Source organism: Colletotrichum chrysophilum (genome assembly GCF_026319265.1).
Source record: "Colletotrichum chrysophilum strain AFK26 chromosome Unknown scaffold_45, whole genome shotgun sequence".
NCBI lineage: Eukaryota > Fungi > Ascomycota > Sordariomycetes > Glomerellales > Glomerellaceae > Colletotrichum > Colletotrichum chrysophilum.
Genome location: NW_026517332.1, coordinates 234,712 through 260,418, shown reverse-complemented (window position 1 = coordinate 260,418; position 25,707 = coordinate 234,712). Strand labels below are relative to the sequence as shown.

Here is a 25,707-nt window from a genome sequence, read left to right as displayed (position 1 = left end):
ACCCAGCCGGCGTTGCCCCTCTTATGAACAAAGTGGAATATGATAATCTACCAAGCAACACAGAAAGTCCGTCTGAAATTCTTCCCGTGAATCGGCCACGGCGGCTTGCGATCGATGATCGGCCTAGAACATCACGCCCCCCTTTATTTTTTCCCACACGGCTATCGCAACCACTCACACTCTCTTCCTCCATCACCCTCCCTCGTCGTCCCTCACAGCCCCGCCCGCCTCATCATGGTCTTGGCTGGGTCCCTTGTCAACATCACCCGTAGAAAAGTCTCCCACCAGGACTTCCCATCCAGACGAGCCGCAACGGCCAACCTCTCGTGATCTCGTGCCCTCGCCAATAGCGACCCATTATCCTTACCCCGGATTTCCCTTTCCTTTCATCATCTCAAGTCTCGAAATGGGCCTCACATGACCACCCCTTCGCGTTTCGCCGTCGAACGCTTGGCGCAAAATCCACAACAATTCAGCTCACGCGCGCACCCAACGTCCACAAACCTACAAGGCTGTCACGCTGAGAATCGTAGAGTGTAGTGGGGGAAAGCGTCACCACCCCCTTCGATCAACTAAACGAACCACTCATTTTCAAACACATTGTACACGTTTCCTTCAAGCTCCAGAAACTCTTTTTTTTTTTTTCCCCTTCCAGTCTTCCAAGTCCATTGATCCAAGAAATGGTGGTGTCCAGGACGTACGGCCAGCGTCGGGGGAGGGAGCAGTTGCAAGTGCATTAGCTATCTATCGCACGTATCACAGCCACTCATCTTCAAACACATTGTTCACGTTTACGCATCGGCCACACACATATCACATGCACAGAGATATTCAACAATGCGGGTTAACATTCAAAAAGGTATCAACTAGTTAAGTAGCATAGTTCTCGCCGCTCTTAGTCTCGCGTGCGACATATGCATCCATCCAACCCCGTCCCATTCCCATTCCCATGCCCAGTCCTATCCCGCTCCCGATGTCCCTTGCCTTCCGCTGCCGCTGCCGCCGCCTTCTCTCCAGGCCTTTTTTGCTCCCCGCTTCCCCTACTTCGGCAGTCCTCCTTCAAGCCACTTTGGGAATGGGAGCGATTCTCTACAACACCCAACGAATGTCTGTGCGTGTGTTGCCGTTGTCGTTGTGTTCGTGTGTGTTCCTCGTACATACCTACTCCTACAAGCAATGTCTCTCCCAGTTGATCGAATTTTTGTTTTCCCCGCAATGCAATCTTGAAAAAGAAAAGGAAAGGAAAAAAGGTAAAGATGACCGAACCCGCCCTCGCCTTGCTGTGTCAAGTCAACCCAATATGCGGCCCAAGTAACATGCTTCGTTTTGATGCGTCCCAACGAAGAGGGTAAGAGAAAAAGATCCGCACGCCCGCGACACCGCTCCATGCCCAAGTCATCCCGTCAAGCCATGTCTCATTGCTGTGTGTGTTGCTGCCACTCGCGCTTGTTTATTGCGTGCGGTAGAATTTCTTGTACAGAAGATGCAACAACAAGTTGACGTTCAGCTTGAGGTTGCCCTCGAAGAGGTTCATGAACTGGTGAGCCTCGAACTGAGCCTGCAGAAGACCCTCAATCGGTACGGAGGCGCTGGCTCCCGGCATCTGGATGTGGCCACGAGAGCCCTCGAGGTTGAACACGCCAACCTCATCACAAGAAATGGTGAGGTTGACTCTCTCCCAGTCGGTGACGCCACTCCATCCGACGAGCACGCCTTTCTCCGCGAGAGCCCGAGCGCTATATTTGTAACTGCCAAACTTGGGGACCCGTCCGCTGCGTTCCAGCTCGCGCTGATGGTTGTATTGCTTGGTGAACGGAAGCAGGAACCGTTTCTTTCTGTTCATGACGAAATTTAGTCAGCCGATGGCGACACACTTGGACCGTGCTTATAATGTGGGGAGGTGGATGAAGGAGGGAGATCCGTCCGGGGTCATCGTGGATTCAGTTGTGACATTAGAAAATGACTTACCCTTTGTTCTTTTGCAGCGTTATCATGGCAGATTCAATGTAGTCGTCGTAGCTCTTGCGTTGCTGCTCGAGGTACTTGGCCTTCTCGTGAAGGTTGGAAAGGGTCAACCTGACGCCTTCGAGCTCACGCTGGCGTTGCACACGTCTTCGGCTCTTGGTCCTGATATCGAGGGCGATGGCGTTGAGGATGTCCTGGTAGTAGTTGTGCTTGGAAATTCTACCCATGTGCTCCAGTCTCATGATGTTCTCCAACGCAGTCCGCTTGAGGTCGTAGTAGGACATGCGTGTCACGTCCACCATGTGGGCGTCCGAGTACGCGCCCTTCGTGCTGTCTTCGTTTGCAAAGTCGTCGCGCAGGACTGACAGCCACTTGTGCTCGTCTTCATCCGAGATCGGCTTGACGAGAATCTCCAGGAGGTTGGCGCCCGTCTGTACACGGATAATGTACAAGATGCATCGCTTCGTCTCCATGAAGAGTGCCTTAACCTCTGCATCTGGATCTTCGACGTCGTGCAGCTTCGGTGTCAGGTACATTTGAATATCTGATGATCCCGCCGCAAGCATCTCGTTCTCGTTGTTCTTAGCACTACCGAGATCCTGCAAGATTTCACGAACGATGTCGTCTCTGTTTGGGCATATTGACGGCAGCTCGCTAGCGACAAGGTTGTGGATGGCGAAGATGTCTGGCATCTTTATGTAAAGGGTGGGCTTGTGCTTCGAATACAGGTCGTTGAACTCGTCAATGTCAAAGTTGCGTTCGGCATCGGGAACAGAGATGAGCTCGTGGGTAATCTCCGCCAGACGCTCGCACGACTCCTGAACAAATGCGTTGAGGGGTTGCAGATAGATGTTCTCGCCGCCGAAAGGTCTGCTAGACGCGATCTGACCGAGGACCTTTGCAACCTCACCCAGATTGCGCTTCTGGAGGGGGCTTAATTGCTTCTCAATGACACCGACATTCTCTGGTGAGGTAACCGCAGGCTGCAGGTAGAAACGCCAGATCCAGTTGGTGACAACTTGGAGGTGGTGGTGTTGCGGATCCTTCTTGAATTGCTGGCAGAGATTCTCGTACATCTGTCGGCAAAGGAAACGAAGGCCGTATGGCATCTTGGGCAGAAGGTCTTCCAAAGCCAACAGGTACTGATCGCAAATCTCCCGAAGGTCGCGCAGATGGTCGATGAAGAGGTCTCTGGTTTCAGGGTCTTTGATAGCAACCTCACGCGGAACGTCCAGCGGACGCCGGCTTGGACGGCCGGTCCGCAGCTCCTCATTGTTGATGGCAGCTCTGTAAATCTGCAGAGGGTCGCTCTCAAGGTCGAGGGCGGGGTCCTCAACAATGTTATCGCGGACAATGGGCCCGAGAAGTTCACGCAAGAACTTGCGATCGCGAGGAGATCGGGTGTAGTTGCCAAGAACCTTGGTCCAGAAGTAATTGCCGCGAAGGTAGTCCTGCAACGTTCTGCTGCTCTCCACCTCCTCTCTCATGGCTCTGGCGAGAAGCTTGAGGAGGTAGTACTCCTCACGCCGCTTCTGGGCATAACCAAAGAGACCCATGATGAGATGCTCAATTCTCTTGCATTCCTTCTCGGGTGTTCCTTGCTCACGGATGCGCTTGAACAGTCGCGCAAGATATTGCGGCTGAGTCTGGAGGTTGAAGAAGAGCTGCTGGTAGGATTCCAGCTTCTTGCGGGAGCTCTTGTTGAGGGCCTTCAAGTCGAAGTGGTTGGTGGAAGACATGGAAGCATTGGCCAAGAGGCCGATTGAGCTGCCGCCGTAGTTGCTCTGGTGTCTCACAACTTCGTCCAGTGTGATCTTGTTCTTCACGAGCAGTGCGATCTTGATGTCGAGTTGATCGATGTACTGTTCGAGCATCTCGTTCTGGCGGACTTGCTGAACCACGGTCTTGCGCATCCTCTCAAACTCGATCTCCTCGTTGAAATCAAAATCACTGTCGTTGAGCAGGTGCACGAAGTTCTTGACAGCGTTGACTGGTGGGTCCTTGCCATGGGTAAGACTCTTGTACGCATCACCTTGAATCTTGGCTCTGACAAGACTTTGGATCTTGACGACCTTTTCCATGTTCTCCTTAAAGAAGCGCTTCTTCTCCTGGAACTTGGCGCGAACTGTGAAAGCCTTGGCAGCGGCCTGGATCTCGGTGATGGCTGCATCCTCGGCCTCGATGTTAGAGATGAGGTCAAAGACGTTGCCTCTCACCATCATGGCGCGGGCCAGACCCTGCAGCTTCTCAACTTCGGCGGTGTGGGACTCAAGTTCCTCCAGGAGTGCATGGTGCTGCTGGCGGTGCAGTTGGCCTCTGATGCGAGCCTGTAACTTGGTAATCTTGGGCTCGACACGGATGAGAGCGTCCTGATCAGCGGCAATACGGCGTCGCTCAAGCGTCCCGCGGGAGATTGATTGCAGATCGATGATAGCGGATTCGTGGCTGCTGAGCTCATCGAGCAATTGCGCGACATCACGCCGTACGGCCCCGGCACGGATGTGGGCTTGAAGGTTCTCGATCTCCGAGGCGTGTTGACCCAGTTCAGCCTTGGTGGCTGCGACGTCTGAGCGAACTGACTTGCCCCTGAACGCGGCTTGGAGCGCAGTCCACTGCGGTGCAAAGGCTTGGAGATGCTCTTGCTCCAGCGATATCTGGCTTCTAGTCAGCAAAGCCCGAGCAGCAGCCTGCAGGCTAGTAATGCTGTCGACTTGTCTGTCCAGGAGGTGGAGGTCATCAGAAACGCGTCCTCTCAACAGCATTCCGCGAACTGCCGCCTGGAGGTCTCGAACCTCTCCAGAAGTCTGAACAGTCTCTTGCTGCTGAGTAACGAGCTCCTTGCGGACCAAGAAGCCCCTAAACGCTGCTTGGATTTCTCGAACGGGGCCGGCATGCTGAACCAACTGAGATCTCTGGTCTCGTACCTCGTCGCGGACCTTCTTGGCCCGAATAAGACTTTGAAGCTCCAGGATGTCGGGCTCCAAACCTTTCCAGAAACGTTCTTTGTTGGCCATCCGGTTTCGAACGAGGAATCCGCGGGCAGTGCTTTGGAGATCGACGGCAAAACGTCTCATCTGAAGCCGGTAGCCGACGATTTGACGTGACCAATCCGCTCTGATACGAGATTGAAGATCGATGAACATGTGTTCGGCGTCCCAAAGCTGCTGCATAGTGTCTCCCAGGCGCATCCTCACAACGGCGCCGCGAACTTGAGCTTGGAGCTCTACAATGGACTCCTCGTTCTCTGCCAATTCGCGGTCGATCCTTTCATCTTCAGTCTCCTCTGGCTCTGGGGTCGCAGGCTCCACACCAAAATCAGCTCCCATATTACCGAAAGTGGGCATATTAACCCCGAGTTTATCAAGGCCTTTTTGCATGGCCTCAAGCTCGTGGTGCTCAAACTCAAGCTGACCAACGAGGTTGCCGATGCGAAAGTCGACGATCCCTTTTCTGAATAGGAGCCAACTCAGAGCGTGGATACAGTAGATGACTTTAGGGATGTTTTTCTTCTCGTACAAGTCGATCAACTCGAATCTGAAGAGGTCAGGGAGCTCGACTTCATCGAGGTATCGAAAGAAAATGGCAATGTTGTCGGAATGTCGGAATTGCAGCTTTTGGTGCCTAAAGATACGGAACCGACGTTCAGGGTTGAGAGCTTCGACAACCTCTGCGAGTGTGACTCCGTCTCGGAGAGCTTCTTCAAGCTCAACAATAGGAGGAATTGCCCTGTGAATAACATCTTCAATCCACTCCTTTGCTTCACCAATATGGCAGAGATACTCGTAGGCCTGGAGAAACTGGCGTTGTTTGTCCATCCAATTTCTGCCTTCCCAGCCATAGCCACCGGCTCGTTGGCGATTGTTATTCGGCTGTTCAGCTCTCTGTAGTCTGCGGCGGCCCCTAAGTCCTACCACCTCCTGTGCTGGCGAAGTAATGGTGAAATCCTCAGCGGATTCGGACTGAGCGAGCTTGGACAGAGTACGGAGCTGGCTTGTTGATGAACGGCCAAGCTTTTCGAGATCCGGTCTGGCTAGTGCTGCCGAGTGGACGGGTACCGGGGGTTCATGGGCGTGAGGAAGAGCGGCACTTCCTGCTCGAATGGTATCGGAACGGCTGAGTAACATCGAGTTTGGCCGAATTGTGAGCGTTCGGGACAGCGGTGTGGGAGATGTGCTACCGTCATATTGGGTATGTGATAGCTTGCCAATGTCGACGGTTTGTGTGCGCTCGTGGCGAGGTCTGTGACGAGGAGGAGAAGGTGTCGAGGCTGTCGGGGACGAAGGTGTGGATGATGTCGGGGCGGGAGCTTGAGCAAGCGGGCGAAGTGATTGTCGGGCCATAGAATAGAGGTTCTCGTCCTTCTTGTGGTCAAGATTCTCTCCTCCGAACGATACGTGGTGAAGACGGGAACCATCACTCTTGCCTCTCTTATGAGTGTATCCGCTGGAAACCGACGAAATCTGGGTGCTGGCTCGGCTGTTATCGGAGTATAGAGAGTACCCTGACGAGGCAACGGAAGAGGTTGTGGAGGACTGCCGATTGATGTTGCTGGGGTAGTCCAGAGTATGTGACTGTCTGAGAGGGTGTGGCCGGTACGACATGTTGGGCGATGAAATGATTAGGATACCGGAGGAAGCCTGCGCTGAAGAATCTGTGGGCTCAGGAATTCGGATGACAACATTAGGGCGCCTTTTTCGGACGTCGTATGGTATGCGATGAGTTGAATTATGTTCGACCTTTGGTCTCGGGTCCGGGTCGGGCGGACTATTGGTCTTCTCTCGGTTCTATGGTGCTTCGAAAAGGACCAAACAAGACGAGAGAGCAAAGTTGGAAATTCCGAAGCGACCTGCGGCGGCGCTTTGAGCGCGAGGAGGAGGAATGAAGTTCGGACTCGGCGCGCACTGCGCAAACAAAGAGAATAAGTCGACGGTTGATGGCGCTGCAAGGGCAACGTCGACAACGATGACGGGAAAGAAATATTGGCCTTGTTTGTCAAGGACGATTAATGATGGCAACCCACCAGCCACTACAATTGACAAGCGTGGTCGCAATCTCGTCAACGACCAAGTGTGGGTGGGATGTTGGGTCGTTTGAAGGTCGGGCAATGGTGGATGGAGGGGAGGAGGGGGAGGGCGACGGGACCTGATAAGGCAGTTTGTTTGTTTACTGCTGCAAGAGGTAAGCGGACTGCGGCAACCAGCCCCCTTGCAACCAGGGTGTGTCCAACACTGAGTGCCCAGTCAAAAAACGCCCAGAAATTCTGGTGGCTAGTCACTCGAGTGGCCCCTGCGTCGCACCCGCCCGGCTTTTTAAAGTGGAGACTTGTCGAGCGAATCTTCCGTTGCACGGCCCTCCGCCCCGCCTCCGCCCACTGTCAATTGGCCTGTCGTCTGCTTTCTCTGGGCCTGGACTGGCGCTTCTGCGCAGGGCAGTCGCAAAGATGCCCAACATTGCAAGGACGATGTGGACGACGGGATCTACCAGAACGTGGTTCAGGCACGTCCCCGGGGGATCGTGGATGAGCACGCCTCCACCGATTCGACACATGTCATTGTCTGCCCCATTCTGCTCGGCGACACGTCGACCATCCTGGCCTGGGTGCTGTCGTCCAAGAAACCCATTTTCAACCATGGATGGAAATTTGGGAGAGTTCTTCACTGCCAGGGCAGAGCCTTGGGGCCAGGATGAGTGCTGGGCAACAGATCATGTGAAGGCCAGTTGTGCTATGTTTTTGACGGTTTCTCGAAGCTCTTCTCGTTTGCAATCGCTTCATTCACAGCAAACAAGTTGAGATCGCTCAATAGGTACGGATACCTTACTATAGGTAGGCCAATCTATCTGGAAATCCTCTTCAAGGCCATGGAAGCAGGCATGCTCCGTTTGTAAGACTTTGCGACTTAGCAAATGGGATCAGGCATTTCGAAACAGGGTGTTCTGGTCTTGATAGTCCATTCATAAACCAGTGGCTGTTTTGCTGTTTTCCTGTTTTCTTTTCTTTGTTCCTTTTTTCGGTGTACTTGGTTCGACCAATCAGAGCTCAGTATGGTTGTTGTGCTCCGTCAGAAAGCGAAAGTTGCGGGAGACGGCGCTCGGCGTGCCATCTCTAGCACCCGATTAAATTGACATACAGACGTTGTGGCTCATGTCCGTATAACATGAGCCGAGAGAACCGATACTTGTGGCTGCTGCAACCAAAAGCCACATCTGTCTTTTTTCTCGTGTGCAGCCTGCTACTGCACCGAGTGCCTCACCAGTTTCAACTAGACTCAGAGGAAAAGCAAAAGTAAAACTGGACGAGACCTGAGGATCGAAGCTCAACGCTGATGCTCTGGCTTTCCATCGACCGCATCGTGGTGACTGGGACAGCTCTTCAGTTCAAACAGACATGCTTGCTGCCCTTCGTGTCAGGCTCAGCCCAGCAGCTGCATTCAACCCGAGCAAGGGTTGTCCTGCATCTGTCGCTCTAGCCAACCAAAGACTCCAAACTTTGCAACGCGAGTCCCGAACAACAGAATTTGTTTGCCCTTGTTGTCGTCCCCGAACCAAGAAGCTTTGCCCGCGTTGCCATGCTGCGTAAATAACCCTTCTTGCTTCATAATGGAAAGCCCCGTAGACATCGTTTTCTTTTCCGAGGGTTGCTCCCAGACTTGCGTCATATGGTCCAACGATTGCCGAGCCCGAGCTTAGCTAATCCACAGCTTTACTGTGCCTCTCTTAGGAGCACTGCTAAGACTCTTATCGATGCAACAATCCAAGACGCCAAACTCATCTAGGACGGGACGTACGCGCTGGTCCGCTTGTCAACCGCGTCCCATAGCAGCTGCAATTTTTTACATGCAACTTACAGGCGTGGACTGCAATGCGCATGCAGCTTCCCTAGCAAACATGCGGCCAGAGTCGGTGAGATGAGGATAACCCCATTCAGGCCTCGGTCAGGCCATTCTTGGCACAGTGAAGCGGCCGTTGCATGAGTTGCGCCGCACTGTGGCTCCTCACCGCCTGCCCCTCCTGCCCCTCCATCCGCCGGTCGCGCACCGCGCAGGGTCCCAATCCCATTAAAAAATTTCCTGCGGGGTGTCGTCTCGAAACTTTTTTTCCTTCTTTCTTACGGGAAGAAGAGACCTATCCAACCTTAGTCTTCGAAATCGAGCTCAACTACTCTGTGTACTCTTTCGAAAGACTAGCAGTTCTTCAACTCCGTACTTTTCTTTTCTCCTCCATTATACCCCTTTGTTTTTCTTTGGAAGACGCTGAAAAAATGCCTTCCACCAACGGTATCAACGGCGCCAAGGTGCTGGACTCCAAGTCCGCCCTTCAGGTCCTCAAGGAGTACGAGAGCCGTGATGGCCTCGACATCAACGAGCTCATGGACACCAAGAAGCACGGTGGTCTGACCTACAACGACTTCCTGCTCCTTCCCGGCTACATTGGCTTCCCTGCCTCTGCCGTCACTCTGGACTCTCCCGTCACCAAGCGGGTCACCCTCAAGACCCCCTTCGTCTCCTCCCCCATGGACACCGTCACTGAGCACGAGATGGCCATTGCCATCGCTCTCCAGGGTGGTCTGGGAATCATCCACCACAACTGCTCCCCCGAGGCCCAGGCCGACATGGTCCGCAAGGTCAAGCGTTACGAGAACGGCTTCATCCTCGACCCCGTCGTCATCAGCCGCGACACCACCGTCGGCGAGGCGAAGGCTCTCAAGGAGAAGTGGGGTTTCGGTGGTTTCCCCGTTACTGGTCAGTATTTCCCTCGAAAATTTCTTCCTACCCCCAGCTCTACATGATTACAAACATTTTCAATTATAACTTTCGTTCCACCAAAAGACGACCATGTCGTCATGCGGAGACACTTTACTATGATCCCAGCTTCTTCTACCAGAGAGAATGTGTCCACGTCTGTTAGCGAGCCATGGCTAATCACCGTGAGCAGAGAACGGCAAGCTTGGCTCCAAGCTGCTCGGTATCGTCACCAACCGTGACATCCAGTTCGAGGAGGACTCCAACCAGTCCATCGCCAACGTTATGGTCACTGACCTAATCACCGCCCCCTCCGGTATCGACCTTGTCGAGGCCAACAAGATCCTCGCCAAGTCTAAGAAGGGCAAGCTGCCCATCGTCGACAAGGACTTCAACCTCGTCTCCATGATCTCCCGCTCCGACTTGAACAAGAACCAGCACTTCCCCCTGGCCTCCAAGCTGCCCGACAGCAAGCAGCTCCTCTGCGGTGCCGCCATTGGCACTCGTCCCGAGGACAAGGAGCGTCTCCGCCTCCTCGTCGATGCCGGTCTCGACGTCGTCATCCTCGACTCCTCCCAGGGTAACTCCATGTACCAGGTTGATATGATCAAGTGGATCAAGAACGAGTTCCCCGGCGTCGACGTCATTGGTGGAAACGTCGTTACCCGCGAGCAGGCCGCTACCCTCATTGAGGCTGGTGTTGACGGCCTCCGTATCGGTATGGGCTCTGGCTCTGCCTGCATTACCCAGGAGGTCATGGCCGTCGGCCGGCCCCAGGCTGCCGCCGTCCACTCCGTCAGCAGCTTCGCCGCTCGCTTCGGCGTTCCCTGCATCGCCGACGGTGGTGTCCAGAACGTCGGCCACGTCGTCAAGGGTCTCTCCCTTGGTGCCTCCACCGTCATGATGGGCGGTCTCCTGGCCGGTACCACTGAGTCCCCCGGTACCTCCTTCGTCTCCCGCGAGGGTAAGCTCGTCAAGGCCTACCGTGGTATGGGTTCCATCGACGCCATGCAGGACAAGAAGGCCGGCAACGGCGGCAAGGACAGCCAAAAGAGCAACGCTGGCACTGCCCGCTACTTCTCCGAGGGCGACAGCGTCCTTGTTGCTCAGGGTGTCACTGGCTCCGTTGCTCACAGAGGGTGTGTTTCCTCTCCGTTTTGTTGTACTGACCATTATGCTGACCGCGCTGCAGACCTATCTCCAAGTTCATCCCCTACCTGGCTGCCGGTCTCAAGCACTCCATGCAGGACTGCGGTATCCAGTCTCTCAAGGAGCTCCGCGAGTCTGTTGACAACGGCATTCTTCGTTTCGAGCTGCGCACTGCCAGTGCCCAGATGGAGGGCAACGTGAACATGGAGTCTTACGAGAAGAAGCTGTTCGCCTGAGAAATGGCGAGCAACAACTTGGAATGATGATGTGATGGGAATATATATGGAAAATGGTTGAGGCAAAAGTTATTGGGCATGGATGGGGAAAAAGGGATTTACTCAAGAAAATGCGCCTTTCCTCCCTCAAGGGTATATACGCGCTACATAAGGGAAGGGACGGAAGCAGACAGTCTTGCTTAGGGCGGCAGTGCTTAAAAAGTCTTCAGCGGAGTTTTTGGAGTCTTACGGGCAGGCTTGAAGTGCCACAGTAGAGATGAAGCGTATTGAATACCACATCCCCCACACGGGGGCACGAATGAAGAATTTTCAACGATTACGAACAATGGTCATGTCCGATTTTCTGCCTGTGATGCTGTCTGACGAGGGGTGCTCGGCGTGGTATCTCCATAACCGGGCGGTGGGTCTCCGCACCGAATGGGTACCGGCACGGCGGAGACGGGTTGACCAGGTTGAGCCCTCTTTTCCCTCATATGACAGCCGCTGTTCTAACTCTAAGATTCTCAGTTTCTCACAACAGGCTTCAAGTACACGTTGAGCGCGCCCTTGGCCCACAACACATAGATCATCTGCCTCTCCATCCAATCCTGGCTGTCGTCGGCGAGCACCAAGTCAAAGTTCCAAATCATCCTCGCCAGCATGATTCTCATCTCGACGTAGGCCAAGCTGGTCATGGTTAGCCTCTGGCTGGTCTCTTCCCTCCGAAAGATACCATGCAATGCTAAGGTGACGTGGAACAGCAGCGAACTAAGGATAGAGAGACTCACTTTCGTCCAAGGCAATTCCGAGGCCCCAGGTGGAACGGCTGCAACGCCTCCCTCTTGTCCGTCGCATACTCCGGGTCTCCCAAAAAGCGCTCCGGATGGAACTTGAACGGGTTCTTGAAGTTTCTCTCGTCGTGGTAGGTGGCCCACTGGTGAATCGCAACGATAGTCTGTGTAGGCTGGTCAGCGAACATCCAGCAGCAAACCTCCTTTTCATCTCGGCCACAATTCCTGATCGCTCGACGGCCGTTAACAACTCACATTCTCTGGGATGTACTGCCCGCGAATTGTCGCCCCGCCTTTGGGCACCTCCCTCGGCAGCCCCGTGGGTACTGGCGGATACATACGCAGCGCCTCGTCTAGGCAGGCCAGCATGTACGTCAACCTGTTCACCGACGTTAGGTCAATCTCCTCCTCGGACGCGAACATTGTCCGCACCTCCTCCACCAGCTTCTTCATCTTGTCCGGGTTCTTGAGCAGCAGGTATGTCACCCCAGCCAAGACCGTCGCCGTCGTCTCGGAACCGGCGATGATGAGGATGCTGCTATTCGCCTCGAGCTCGTCTAGCGACATGTTCTATACGCTCGTCAGCGACAAAGATGCCACTTATTTGCTGGTAAGAAGCCAAGTAAGAGAGAAGCAAAACTCACCCACTCATCCTTCTTCTTCAACAAACCCTCCACCAAGTCCGACCTCGGCCCGCTCTTGCCCAGCTCGATCCGCCTCAGCACCTTCTGCATCGTCATCTCCCGCTGCTCCTCTCTCCGCCGGTGCATCGCCTCCGTCGAAAGCGCCGCCGTGATAATACGCCGCAGCCACGAGTAGTGGTTTGCCGTCTGGAACGCCACGCCCACCCGCACCATCTGGAACACGGTCCGCACCCACGGGTGATAGTCCGAATTGTCCAGACAACCAAACGGCTCCCCGAACGCGAGGTCGCCAATGATGTCGAACGTGCAGTAGTTATACCACAGCGTCAGATTCACCGGCTCCTCATCCCCCTTCCTCACAAACGGCGTAGCTTCATGTATAGAAGCCGCCGCCTGCCTCGCCGCCTGCTCCTTGAGCCGCTGTATAAACAGATCAACATACTTCATGATAACAGGCTGCTGCTCCCTCAGCGCGCGGTCGCTGAACCCATGCGCCATCTGCCGCCGCAGCGCAGCGTGCTGCGGCCCCAGCGCCGTGATGATGTCCCGGGGCAAGCCCGGGATCGGCCGGTAGAACGTGTCCGACTTCTCAAACGTGCCGGCGACGCCGCCCCCCGCGTTGGCCCCGACCTTGTGGCCGAAGATCACCTTCCACGCGTCCGCGTCCGAGAACGCCAGCTCGTCCGGCGCGACGCGCACGACGGGGCCGTAGAGGCGGTGGAGGTCGAGCATGTCGAAGGAGATTGTGCCGCGGACCAGTCTGTAGCAGTACGCGGCGCGGGTCGCGCGCATCAGGAGAGGTCCGGGGAAGTGGCGGAGCGGGTGGAAGAAGATGTTGTAGACAACGTAGGAGACGGTGTAGATGGACGTCTAATTTATGTGAGTTTCGGTCACAAAGATTCCGAGGACGTGACAATGAAGGCATCTCGAACGTTTACGGCGGGAGGCACTTACAGCAAGAAGTACGAGGCCGAAGGCCTGGAGCATCAGAGTGGTCACCGCCATGTTGTGTCAGTTGCGATTGATTCCAACACGATAGATACTACTGACGCTACACACCTACCATCTCTTCAAACAAGAGGTCTGGACTCGTCGTGGTATTCAGACTTTTTTCTCATTGTTAGCTTCAGGGGCAAAGCAGCCCACGCGTCGATGCCTCAGCTCCTTCCTTTGCTCAAGGCATCCAGAAACCCTCATTGTCAGTCATTCCGAACACGACAACCTCTACACAGCGTTACCCTGTCTCAATGAATCCTCATTCCCGCTAATCAGACCGACAAATTTTCTCCACAAGACGACTAAACAAGCAATCTAGGCAATGCAAAAGCCAAGACGGGAAACCTCCCATAAGCTGTCCTCCGCACCACAACATCAGACGGTAATCCGTAGCACGAACCTTCCCGCAGTCAAAGTCTTGAGGGGTGCGCCATGGGAAACTATACCCGCAAGCCAGCCCATCCAGCGGTTCTCTGCCTGAACTGCCGCGCGTTTCATTGCAGGAACGGTCGACCACCCTCCCGGGCTCTCGCTGCTATCGGGCCCTGCCATCAGTCCGCGATACGAGCAGCGAATCGCATTCACACCCGAACGAAAACGAGCACGTCGTGTTCTTCATAGTATATAGTTATGGTGTATACGAGCCCGGGCCCTCGGTGCCGAGTCGTTCAGTTGCCAACAGTTTTCAGAGGTTGGTGTAGCGCATGCTTTTCTGTCTTTGGATACTGGTGTGGATGGGTTTACTTGATTGCGGCGCAGCTGAGAAGCTGTGTTCGTCTAAACCTATCTTTGTTGATGTTCTGTGTCTTTTATGGAGCCTGGCAAGATTATTGAAACATATCCGCAGACATAAGTAACGGCCCGTGGCATGGCTCGCTTTGATCACCACGAAACATCAAAAGTCTTTGAAATCTTGAAGGAAATTCCGACCTCAGCAAGCCATTGTATTGATGACCTAGAGAATTCCTAGAGAACATAATGATAATTAAGCGTCAGACGATGGCTGCGCAAAGAAGTAAAAGTCTGTGGTCCGTTCCCAATGCGTTGATTACCCCGTACATGCAGACAGCGGCTGTCAACACGGCCTCATGACAAATAGTAAATCCGCCAGTCTTGATGCGTGCAGTCATGTTTAACTCCTTCAGTAGTCCACAGGCTCTTGCTTGATGAATGGAATGTGTTCCCTGGCGGGGAGAGTTGGAAGCGGCCGCTGTAGTATGGTGCAGTTTGCCCCTGTGGCAAAACTGGGAATATCTCCCGCTTCTCTCTTGACATTGTCCTTGAAATCCTCTTCATCTAGTAAATGTCGGGCGTGTTGCTTCTTTTTGGTCTTCTTCGACTGCTTCAATGCGGCTTGTTTCTTTCGTTGCGGCTGAGGTTGACGGCGGTACGGCTGCTTTTTGGGCTGAGCATTGTCGTGCTTAGCTGAATACACTGATTCAATCTTGCTCTGTGCTCGTTGCATCTTGTACTTGACACTGCAGTAGCTTTGCCCGGTGGCCATGATAGTCTGTGACCCAGGCACGAGTTGGCAAGCCTGCCCCGGTCGAAGTACCGTGTCGGGATCTTGAACCAATTCGTTGAATGTGATGCTGCTCTGGCGATTGTATTCGTAAGTTCGCCAATCTGGAGCATTATAAGCGCTCGAAGGATCTTGGCTCAACTTGAGTGAGAACTGTTTGGTGTGAGGAAGGGGGATGGACGGCATCCCGCTTTGCACCCAGATGGCAACCCAGCAGTTGTGCGATTTGATGGGGGCTTTGTTGGAGCGTAGACGGACCAAGTACTCGGATCGGATCGCCTTTCTAATGCTCTTGCCGCCGCGGCGAGATGGCACCTTTGGACATGTGTCGAATCCGTGGGCTCGAGTGTTGCACAGGGGGCATGCATCGATGAAACCATGATCATCCACTGGTCCGATGCAATCGCAAACCTCGTGGCCAGGCCTATCACAGTTACCACAGACAATCGCTGGCGGCACCGGAGCTGGCAGTTGCTTGCGTTGCGAATCTGTAAGAGCGAGGTTCTCTGGGTGACTTCTCTCCACTTTTGGCAGAGCAAGTTCATGATGGGGACCCAGGCTTTGCTGCTTCCAAGAGGCAAGCTCTTGGCGGGCCTCGTCTAGCTCTGAGAGTGCTTTCAGGAGCTGTGCCTCGACATTCTCTTGCGGATTGGCCTGCAAAGACCTACTGAAAGGCTGAGAAGGCATGGACGTATTCTTATCAGCACCAAGGTCCGCACCCATCGCAATTGCTGGTGTGTGTCCAAGTCCAGGCTGACTAGGAGTAAACTTCATCGAGGACCAGGTCGAAAGGGCTCTGGCCAGGCTGCCTTCGTCTGCTCTGGGAGACTCCTTGGTGGATTGTCCAGCAATATGAGTGATTGAGAGGTTGGGAGGCAGCTCGGGGTCCTTCCAGGCATCATCAGGATCGGTAACGGAGACGAAATCCCCAGCTACAGATCCAATCGAGCAGCTGGAGCCAGCCTGGTCAGACACAACGCAGACAATATCATCGTAGACGGTGTCGATAGACCTGTCGCCCAAATGGCACCCCTCGGCTTGGAGACCCAAGCCTTTGATAAGAGTGCCACCGACCAGGGTGCTGCAATAGCGAGAGAAGAGAGCTGCGTCGATGTGGTACACATTCTCCAAGACGAAGTTGACCGAGAGGCTGGACGGCAGCAACGCCGTTCCGCCTGGACGCGTGTCGTGGATGATGAACACGTTGGTGGCGGCGTTGCCGATCGTCAACTTCCCACCAAAGGCGAAGATATCGCCGTTGGCAGGTTCGGGAAGTGTCTGCATGTCTGCCATCACCCGTCGATCGTTCGCACATCCAAGTTCAGAAGCGAGGAAAAATTTGTTGTCTGTAGGAGATTATCGATGTGCAGTTGGCGACTGGCAGAATTTTCGTGGGAAGGATGGAAGTGCCGAGAAGAAAATGCTACCTAGGTAAGGTGTGTAGGTAGGTAGTGAGCTTTCATCTGAGAAAAGAAGGAAGTCGCGACGAAAAGGAAGGTGCGGCCGCCTTGTCCAGTCTTTGCTAAAGCAGGTTGCGCCTTCCAATGTTGGACTCATTCATTTGGAAGGCGCCAGAGTCATGTAGAAGCCTTGGACTTGATTCACTTACCCTTCTCAATGCAGTGACAGTGGTCTTTTCCTTCCTCAAGATGGCTTAATCAGGAATTTTATATCAGGTTTGCTCGTTAAACTCGGCAACTTGGTTGAATCCCGACTTCCACCTCGAAGATGAGTACTATCTAGACCCTCGCAGGCGCTATGTCGGGTTTGCTCTGAATATCAACAGAATATTTCGGATTGGTCGTTGCTACTGGACGAGTGCTCGTCACTTATCATCCAACATACTGTGTAAGTCATCCCAGGTTCTCAGCTCAACAACGATGTGCCTGGCAAAGCAGCGAATCAAGCGTGCGCTTCAGGGGCATCAATTTGCTGCTCAGGCTTGCTTTCGCTGATACAGACTACGGACGGAATAAACCCAGCAGGGATAATTTGAGCTAGCAGAGCTATAAGGGGAAACCACAAATAGGTCCGTAGTTTGAACACTGGGGGTGGTCATGCTTTCAGACTGTGTGAATCAATCATGTGTAACCTCAAGAAACCATAGTCATCAAAGGCTTGTAACTCAAAGCCTTTGGACTCTTTGACAGATGTGCTATAATACAAGGAAACGACAACGCCGACGGACCTTTTTTGTATCCAGTGACTCGACCCAGCAGTTTTTCAGTCAAACAGCCCGCCAATGCAAAATCCGCTCGATGCCAGACTCTTCGAAAAACGATGATGAATAATGATAATACATGCTGGAGAATGCGGAACCTCTCTATCCCTTATATGCAAGATATGACCAAAACAAGACCACCATCCACGTGACTCTCCACGTTGAGAACCCAATCTCTCGGACCACGCGTCCAACCGTCGTTCTCGACCGCTGCGACGCTGCCTTCCAAGTCAACCGAGGCTTGCCGGCTCCGTAGAAGTCGTCTTGGAAGATTTCAATTCTCGGCGTGCGGTGCCCCCAGCCCTGCTTCTTTTGCTTGGTCTTGGGTGGCGGGAGAGGGGCGGAGCCGTTCATAAGCGATCCGCTTCTGGTTCGTGACGACGAGTTGGTTTGGTACCGGGTTCCGGACGATGCCGAGGTGGACCGCATGTTGTAAGTTCCTTCGTCCTCTACCTTTTCCTTGAAAGTGGGTAGGATGGCGCCATTCGGTTGCTCTGCCTCCAGAGCGAACGGCGTCAGGTTGAGGACAGGCACCAGGAACGATCGGATGCTAATGGCGACAACGCTGACGAAGATGAAGCCGACGTACTTGGCGTAAGTAGCCAGTTGGTTCGGCAACAAGCAAAGATGGGTTTGCAACGTCTTTTCCGGAGCGCCGGGAAGAGGCTTGCCATTGGCATCGACGGGGTTATACAGACTGACCATGAGGAAGCCGGGGGTCGGAACACCCATCGCCATGCTCATGCTCTTTACGGTGATCTCGCGGACGCTCTCTTTCTTAGGGGAATGAACCACCTCGCAATAGTCGTGATCGTCACCGGAAAAGACATGAACCACATTGCCCACGCTCTTCACGAGATTGACAGAGGCGTCTTCGTCCAGCACATTCTGGTATTGATAACCGCCGGAAACCGAGATTGCGTTCCGATGATCCGGGATGACGGGACCTTTCTGACCTCTTGGCGGTTTGGCAGGAGGCCAGTGCTCCCGGTACGGTCCGCAGGGAGTTCCCGGGTCTCGGTACAGCGGCACATGCGTGAGAAGAATCGTGGGAAAGTCGGGACCGTCTTCGCCTGGCGCAATCGTCGGGACGTTTTCGACGTCCGCCGTTTCCAGATCTTCCACCAAGTGATTGTACCCAAGACCCTCCACGTCGCCCCTCCAGAAGCGCAGTTCCTTCTCCACAGCCTTCCTCTTGGTGAACTTTACGTCCTTGAGAAAGACGTCCGCTGGCGTGTGAATCGGTCTCAGATCGCCTCGCTCAGCTTGCACCGATGAACTGGCGCTCAAGGAGAGAGTATCGACGGAGACAATGGAATGATTGCCAATTACGTCGACGCGATTGACGTCGCCAAAGAATGATGCGAAGCGCTCTCTGACCGACACCTTGACCTGGTCGCCGTAGCCAAGGTCGTGGTTACCCGGCAAGCTTGCAACCAGCTTGCGCCCTCTCTGCCAATTCCCAGCCTTCGTACCACCGAGGCTCGCCCAGTCGCTGAAGAATATGTCGCCGAATCGTTCGTACTCGCTCAACCAGTACTTGTCGCCGTAATGTTCGTTCCACTCCTTGGCGTGTGGCCGCTCGCTCTTGGGTCGTCGCGCAGCTGCCCATTCAGGGTCTGCCCAGTCGCCTTTGCCCGTCTTCCACTCTCGCCCGCCATCGAATAGATCGCCCAAGAAGAAGAGCGAATCGGGTATCAACTGCGATTGAAGCTGCGTGAAGCCTCTCCGAAGGTAGTTATCGGTAATGAGTACGGTCAGCTCCGACAGAGGCCACGGCCTTCCGGGGTATGAGTGAGGGTCGGTGATTTGGGGGTCGGCAACGAAAATAAGGTGGTGAGGGTTCGCTCCTGCGGGCTGTTCATTGTCAGTACCGCATCCTCCAAGCACGGGGACGCTCAGCTTACCCAGCTCTCCCAATTGCTCCATCTGCAGTCGGCAACCCGACTACTGAACACCCAGCGCTCGCCCCAAAGCAGGATGAGCATCCACAAGCACACCAGAAGGTGGGGGAAGCTCAGGAGGCGGCGCGCGGTGAGGTTCTGGCGCAGCTGCCAGCCGGCCTGGTACAGCATGTTGATGGTCATGCGTCGTCCGCGGGTTTGCCAAAAATGCCAGAGTCTTTGCGATAGTCGGGCAGCGGCGTTGAGGACAGGTCTGGCGCGGTCGCGGAAGCTACCGCCACTGTGTTGGAAGAGCAAAGCCGAAGGACCTTTGCCCTTGTAGGCGTACCCGTTGCTGTAAGGCGGAGCCATCATGCCGTGGTGCGCCCGCGTGCCATTCCCCTGCAACTCTGGGCTGGCTGCTCCCTTTTTTTTTCGGGACCCCGGAATGGAATGGTCGCAGAAGCCTGACAAGCGTGTGTGGGCAGGCTTGCGTATGCGGGTGTATGTACTCGCGCCGTGTGTGTGGGTGGATGGAATATGGGCGCGCGGTTCTTCGGCTTCGGCAGGTCGCGCGCGATTGTCTCGCTCGTCAGGAATGGATCTGGGGGTCGCAGTCTCAAATGGTTGACATGACACAAGGTTGGAACGAGGGAATGAAGCAAGGGAAAGGTCCAGTCAACACGGGTAACCTCAGTCGGGTACAACGGAACAAAGAAATCCAATGGGAAACACAAGAAACACGTTTTGCAGCTGTCTGTAGCTCCGTTACAAAGGCTGTCGGGCGCCTGCGTCGGAGAGCTGAGAATGGAAAGGGGAGATAATGGAGGAAATGGACATTGGAAAATACAGGAGAGAAGACGCGTGGCGACAATGAACCTGAAGGGAAGGTGCAGAAGATGTGTCGCCGCACCCATTTCACGGATCACGATATGGCCACGGGGCGGTCCTGGCAGCTTGGGATGCCCCCGACGCCCTCCACCGGCCAGGTCCCCGCTGGGGGGGAAACGTCGCTGGAAGCACCCGTGGACCCAGGTATGTACGCATAGCTGCTGCAGCTGAGCCCACATAAGCACCTACACTTCAGCTCGACTGGGAAGGAAGCTCCACACTGACGCTCCTTTTTCCCCGGGGCTACGCTCGGCAGGTCTAACCCGCAAAAGCAACCTACCTTCCGCTCTTGTTCCTTTTGACACGCCGAGTCTAGCCTTTACCTCATCGCAACTGAAGGATTTCCCGGCATGGGTCTTTGGTCTTTCGACCATCAGCCCAAGGCTTGGATTTCCAAGGACTCTCAACCATCAGCATCGCCTATGACGCCCTCTCACACTGACATTCCAGGCTTAGAAATCAACCTCGGTCGAGTGAACAGCCAAGCCAGAGTGATGGGCCGTGTCTAAGAGCAACAATGCATTAAACGCTCAAATGCCACTCAAAGGCATGAATGAACTCAGCTAACAAACAAGCTCTCGCCTAATCGACCTCATCAAACTCATCTCAACACCACCAAACTTACAAACAAATCCCACAGTCCCCACCGGGAACAACAAACTCGTCACACACACACCCGCGCAATGGAACAATTCGAGTTCCACCCCGCAGCCTCCGCCCCCGGCCGCTCCTGGACCGAGCTGGAACCCGGCGTCGACGAGATGCTCCTCAACGCCGACCCGGCCACCGGCCGCCGCACGACCCTCCAGCGCTGGCGCCCCGGCGCCGCCAACCGCCAGCCCCTCTTCGTCCACGACTACGTCGAGGAGATCTACCTCGCGCAGGGCGACCTCTTCGACGTCCGCCTAGGCGAGGGCTGGACCGAGGGCGCCTACGCATACCGCAAGCCCGGCATGGAACACGGCCCTTTCCGGAGCGAGGGCGGTTGTTTGATGTTCATCCTGTGCATACCTGTCGCTGCGGATGGCAAGGAGAAACAGGCCTGAAAGCAGTGTCGTGGCGAATCTAATGTTGCCGTTGGCTGAGACGGGATGTGTTCATTTTCGGGTTAATGAGGGGCGTGTGCTTTGCTGGCTGAGGTAATTCCATTTATTCAAAATAATGAAGCCATCGCCACCTCCTCTTCTCCATTGAAACGTTTCCTCCATATAGACTTGCCTCTACACACACTCAATAATCTTCGCCGAAGAGAAAGTCCCGTAAGCCGACACAACGCTGACCGGTCCGAGACTTCAACCGTCCTCCGCACACCATCATACATGACTTTATCAAAACACCACCACCATCATCGCCGTCGCCGCAAAACTCTTGGAACCGACACATGCCTCGTGACTCTCGTGCTGTACGACTCCCATTCAGCCGGCTACCGAGACGAGATTGGCTCCGTTGCAGCGTTGATACCATGTCAGATCGCAGCAAATGGCGCCTCTCCGCGGCATGTCAATGCGAGCTCGTGAGCTGTTTACACACCCAGCCCCCCAGCTACACCTCTCTACCCAACGCCGTGGGCGCCTCCCTAGTGACGACGAGATCCATGGCTCACAACATCACATGCCCTCGCTACACCACCCATCCACCCAAACCCCCAGAATCGCCAACTTCAAACCTCGTGGCTGCGAGACACCACGCAACCCCCCACGGCCCCATGCTCACTGCAACGGGCCCAGCAGACGATCACAACATCAGTCCCCCAAAGCAGCACATACACGTGGACATCGACAATCAACACGAATCATGCCTTCTTCATTAGCATATATTGGTGGAAACAAAAGACCTTCATCATGGCCAGGGGCCTCACTGGAAGACAGGGTACCATTGAGCTCCCCTCACGATGCAAGATAAGGTAAGGCTCGGAGCACGCCCCCATCAATCCGCTCTGGGAAGCATGGAAGCTTCGTCCCGAGATCCCACACCACTGTCTACAACCCAGGCACTTTTGGTAAACGGTATAAGTCGCCGTTACAGGCAGAAATGTTTGAATAAGCCGACTGGTTCCGAGGCGTGTACCCCAGGCCGAACCGTTTCTCGGAACACCATGCATGTCTCTGGCGGTAAGTCTGGCACGAGACTCACTTGCAGATTCCCATAACGTACAAGATTGGATGCTCTGTCAAAGACGTAATCGATACATTTGCGACACGAACCGGGCTTCTATTCCACTCTTGTCATGTGCCCCCAGAGTAGACTAAAATCCACTCTCATGCAGACGAATGACGCAGGCAGTCACCGATATCCTTTCTTAAGGTCGAATCCTGTGCCTGGAGCCCCCTATGAGTTACAAAAAGAGGGCGTGATGATGAAGGAGTGCAACGGAGCTTGTCTTATTCCTATGTAGAGACGTTGGTGACCTGGATGTGTCCACAAATTCATACATCTACCCGGCTATGACATCTCAAATATGGTGAGATACATGACTGAAATAATGAAACATATGGCATGGTATGTATCCTGGATCAAAAGAAACTCAGGTCTAGAAAACCCAGCTGAAGGATTCTTTCACATCAAATTGGACAGAGTGTCTGGCAGTCACGGTTAGTGCCTGTACCTCGCAGGTGACAAGAACGGCAACTTACTTGATGTCAGCAGATGACGCGCCAACTAGGACTTTGAAGGTGCCCTCCTCAGCGATCCATCCCGGGACGGATGTGTCATAGTAGCCTACGGCGTACTTATCCAGGTAAATGTGGAGGTGCTTCGTCTCCCCGGCTTCCAGGAACACCTTCTCGAAAGCCACAAGCTCCTTTTCCGGACGGGGTAGCCTCGACTTGTCATCACGCACATAAATCTGCACGGCTTCGGAGCCAGACACTAAGCCGATATTGCTCACCGCGAAGACCACCTCAATCGTTCCCCGGGACGTAAGCGTCTTGGTGCTGATCGAGGGGCGTCCGTACTCGAAGGTGGTATAGGAAAGGCCATGACCAAATGGAAATAGAGGCTCGATGCGTGCTCGCTCATAGTGGCGGTAGCCAATGTATAGGCCTTCACCATAGTTGACCTTCAGGTTCTCCCCGGGCCAATTGTTGTAAGCAGGGGTGTCTTGAATGCGCTTGGGGAATGTAGACTACAGGACATTAGTGGACGCTGGAGACGGGAGGGGTGGTACACACCGGGAGCTTCCCACTGGGATTCTTGAATCCAAAGAGTACATCGGCAAGAGCGTTTCCGGCCTCCTGTCCCTGATACCAACCTTGGATGATGGTGGGCACTTGGTCAACCCACGGCATAGCGACTGGTGTGCCAGATTGGTTGATAACGACAGTGCGGGGGTTTGCCTTGACAACTGCTTCAATCAGCCTGTCCTGGCTTCCGTCAGACGGAAGGTCCATTGTCTGTCTGTCGTATCCCTCAGATTCCCATTCCGCGTCGAGCCCGACGATGACAACAGCCACGTCTGCTGCCTTAGCGGTATCTACTGCCTCTTGGAGGAAGTCGACCTGATCTTCTTCCTTGAAACCGATCCGGCAACCTCCGTACTTGTGGGTGATGCCGAATTGCTTCTGCTTGGCGACGGGCCGGAGTTCGTTGGTCATCTCGACCTTGAGCTCAACCGGCTTCCCAGCCTCCATGTCGACGTCAACCAGATAGTCCACTGAGCCGTCAAACATGGCCTCCCCCTCTTCGGTCCAATCCCATAGATCCAAGGCAAGCTTTCCGTTGACATACAGCTTTCCAGGCCCAACACTCATGAAGCTGACAGTATGCTTTCCGGTTGTCTTCGATGTTAAATAGGTGGTAGCGATGGCTGACCATTCAGGACCAATTTCGCTGAGCGGGGCAGAGTCCCAGAGGAATAGATCTGTGTTGGTGCGTCTCTGGATGACGATGGGTTCTCCCTCAAACTTATCACCGGCGTACCAATCAATGCCAACGCCTGGCTTGCCCGACTTCTCGGTACAGTACGGCGACGCGACCGGGAGCCACTTGTAGATATGGCATCCTTGCGCAAAGGTGACTTCCTGCTCTGATGCAGTCCGAATGCTCTCCAGAGGAATGGTTCTGTAGTATGGGTTGAGACTGGCACTGCCTCCACCTCCTGCAATTGCTCGATTCGCATTTGGTCCTATCACAGCGACCTTTGTTGTTTTAGGGTTCAGAGGAAGGATGGCACCATCATTCTTCAGGAGGGTAAGCCCCTCTGCTCCTGCGGTACGAATGAGATTTCTTGTCGATTCTCGATTGTCTTCTTTCTCCGCTTCCTCTGCAGACATATCGTCGCCCTTTAGACGTTCGACCAAAGTGAGAACATTCTCGGCGGCACGGTCAATGTCCTCTTTGGCAATCTTGCCGTTCTTCATCTCTTCAATGACTTTATCGAAACGCCACTTGGAAGAGTAGGGAAATTCAATATCGCATCCCGCAATGATTGACTCGGATGTAGAGTTGGTACCGCCCCAGTCGGAAACAACAGTTCTAAGCAATGTCAGTCAAGTCTTTAAAGAAGTCATCAGAGGTAGATTTACCCATCGTAACCCCACTCGCCTCGAAGAATGTCCCGAAGCGTGAAGTTGTTCATATCCGCATGCACACCGTTTATAAGGTTGTACGAAGACATCAGAGCCCATGGATTCGCCTCTCGAACAGCGATTTCAAATGGGCGAAGGTAGATCTCGCGAAGCGGACGCTCCTGGATGAGGGAATCTATTGTCAATCTATGGGTCTCTTGCTCATTGCCCACGAAGTCTATCGAATGTTAGCATTCAAACTGATAAAATGTCATTGCCCGGTGGACACAAACGCTTTATGGTTGCTGCAACTCCTTTTTCCTGTAGGCCAAGGATATACTGAGCGGCCAGCTTCCCGGTCAGAAGGGGGTCCTCAGAAAAGGACTCGAAGTTGCGTCCACCGAGAGGATGGCGATGCATGCATACGGTCGGCGCCAAGAGAACGTTGGCAGACCTAGCCTTGGCCTCATCTGCCAGATGCTGTCCGACTTCGTAGAGCAGTTCCTTATTCCAAGTCGCTGCGAGAGAAACGCCGCAAGGGAATAGTGCAGCCTTGTATAGTCAGTTACCCATCATTTGGAGTACTCGGTCAAAATGACAGACCTTGGTTCCCCCGACAAATATCCCCCCGCGAGCACCATTGGGACCATCTGATGTCTTGATCGCTGGGATATTCCTGGATGGGATTGTCTTCGTCCTCCAAAAGTCTGCGGCTGTAAGTAGAGATACCTCCAGAAAGAGTCAGCAACATTTCTCCATATTACGAAGGGACTTCATTAGCCGTACCTTCTCTTCAAGCGTGAGCTGCTCCAATTTCTTCCTCGCTGCCACCCTGGTGTCCTTCATTATCTGCTGCACCTTTTGTTGGGGGCTGTATGGAGGAGAGAACTCCGTGTTTGGGGTTGAGTTGCTCATCTCGGTCTCTGGGGGAGTGGCTGGCGGATCGACTTCGTGATCCTTAGCTCGCTGAGCCAAACTGTTCATGTTGGGGTCGAGCTCCAGTCTTCAGACCAAAACACTTCCAACTTGCGTAGCAAGACGGACAGCGAAATGTTGTGGGTTGAAAGACAGCGATGGCAAGGATGCAAGGAGCCTGACGCCAATGCCCAAAGGTATGTTCAGTGTAGAAAATGGAATGAGAAAGGTCAAACCAAAAAAGAAACCCCGACAAGTAATGGTGTCCTTT

At 54.1% G+C, this 25,707-nt stretch overlaps 7 protein-coding genes across 7 annotated transcripts; 2 read left to right on the top strand and 5 right to left on the bottom strand.

Annotated features, from left to right (window-relative positions):
- Positions 1 to 1,450: 1,450 nt before the first annotated feature.
- COL26b_006257 (uncharacterized protein) lies at positions 1,451 to 6,566 on the bottom strand (the record flags this gene model as incomplete). The annotated part of the gene is made up of 2 exons (XM_053179080.1): positions 1,451 to 1,835; positions 1,969 to 6,566. The coding sequence occupies 2 exons, from the start codon at positions 6,564 to 6,566 to the stop codon at positions 1,451 to 1,453; spliced, it is 4,983 nt and encodes a 1,660-aa protein (XP_053037021.1).
- A 2,657-nt stretch (positions 6,567 to 9,223) lies between these two features.
- COL26b_006256 (uncharacterized protein) lies at positions 9,224 to 11,089 on the top strand (the record flags this gene model as incomplete). Its single annotated transcript, XM_053179079.1, has 3 exons — positions 9,224 to 9,704; positions 9,898 to 10,843; positions 10,897 to 11,089. The coding sequence occupies 3 exons, from the start codon at positions 9,224 to 9,226 to the stop codon at positions 11,087 to 11,089; spliced, it is 1,620 nt and encodes a 539-aa protein (XP_053037020.1).
- A 503-nt stretch (positions 11,090 to 11,592) lies between these two features.
- Positions 11,593 to 13,508, bottom strand: COL26b_006255 (uncharacterized protein; the record flags this gene model as incomplete). The annotated part of the gene is made up of 5 exons (XM_053179078.1): positions 11,593 to 11,755; positions 11,857 to 12,023; positions 12,115 to 12,429; positions 12,504 to 13,373; positions 13,458 to 13,508. 5 exons carry the CDS (start codon positions 13,506 to 13,508, stop codon positions 11,593 to 11,595), a joined length of 1,566 nt encoding a protein of 521 aa, XP_053037019.1.
- A 1,132-nt stretch (positions 13,509 to 14,640) lies between these two features.
- COL26b_006254 (uncharacterized protein) lies at positions 14,641 to 16,305 on the bottom strand (the record flags this gene model as incomplete). The annotated part of the gene is made up of 1 exon (XM_053179077.1): positions 14,641 to 16,305. One exon carries the CDS (start codon positions 16,303 to 16,305, stop codon positions 14,641 to 14,643), a length of 1,665 nt encoding a protein of 554 aa, XP_053037018.1.
- Positions 16,306 to 17,344: 1,039 nt separating this feature from the next.
- On the bottom strand, positions 17,345 to 19,497 carry COL26b_006253 (uncharacterized protein; the record flags this gene model as incomplete). The annotated part of the gene is made up of 2 exons (XM_053179076.1): positions 17,345 to 19,099; positions 19,150 to 19,497. 2 exons carry the CDS (start codon positions 19,495 to 19,497, stop codon positions 17,345 to 17,347), a joined length of 2,103 nt encoding a protein of 700 aa, XP_053037017.1.
- Positions 19,498 to 20,699: 1,202 nt separating this feature from the next.
- Positions 20,700 to 21,062, top strand: COL26b_006252 (uncharacterized protein; the record flags this gene model as incomplete). Its single annotated transcript, XM_053179075.1, has 1 exon — positions 20,700 to 21,062. The coding sequence occupies one exon, from the start codon at positions 20,700 to 20,702 to the stop codon at positions 21,060 to 21,062; it is 363 nt and encodes a 120-aa protein (XP_053037016.1).
- Positions 21,063 to 22,645: 1,583 nt separating this feature from the next.
- On the bottom strand, positions 22,646 to 25,505 carry COL26b_006251 (uncharacterized protein; the record flags this gene model as incomplete). Its single annotated transcript, XM_053179074.1, has 5 exons — positions 22,646 to 23,140; positions 23,187 to 24,489; positions 24,540 to 24,703; positions 24,948 to 25,001; positions 25,308 to 25,505. 5 exons carry the CDS (start codon positions 25,503 to 25,505, stop codon positions 22,646 to 22,648), a joined length of 2,214 nt encoding a protein of 737 aa, XP_053037015.1.
- Between the last annotated feature and the right edge of the window lie 202 nt (positions 25,506 to 25,707).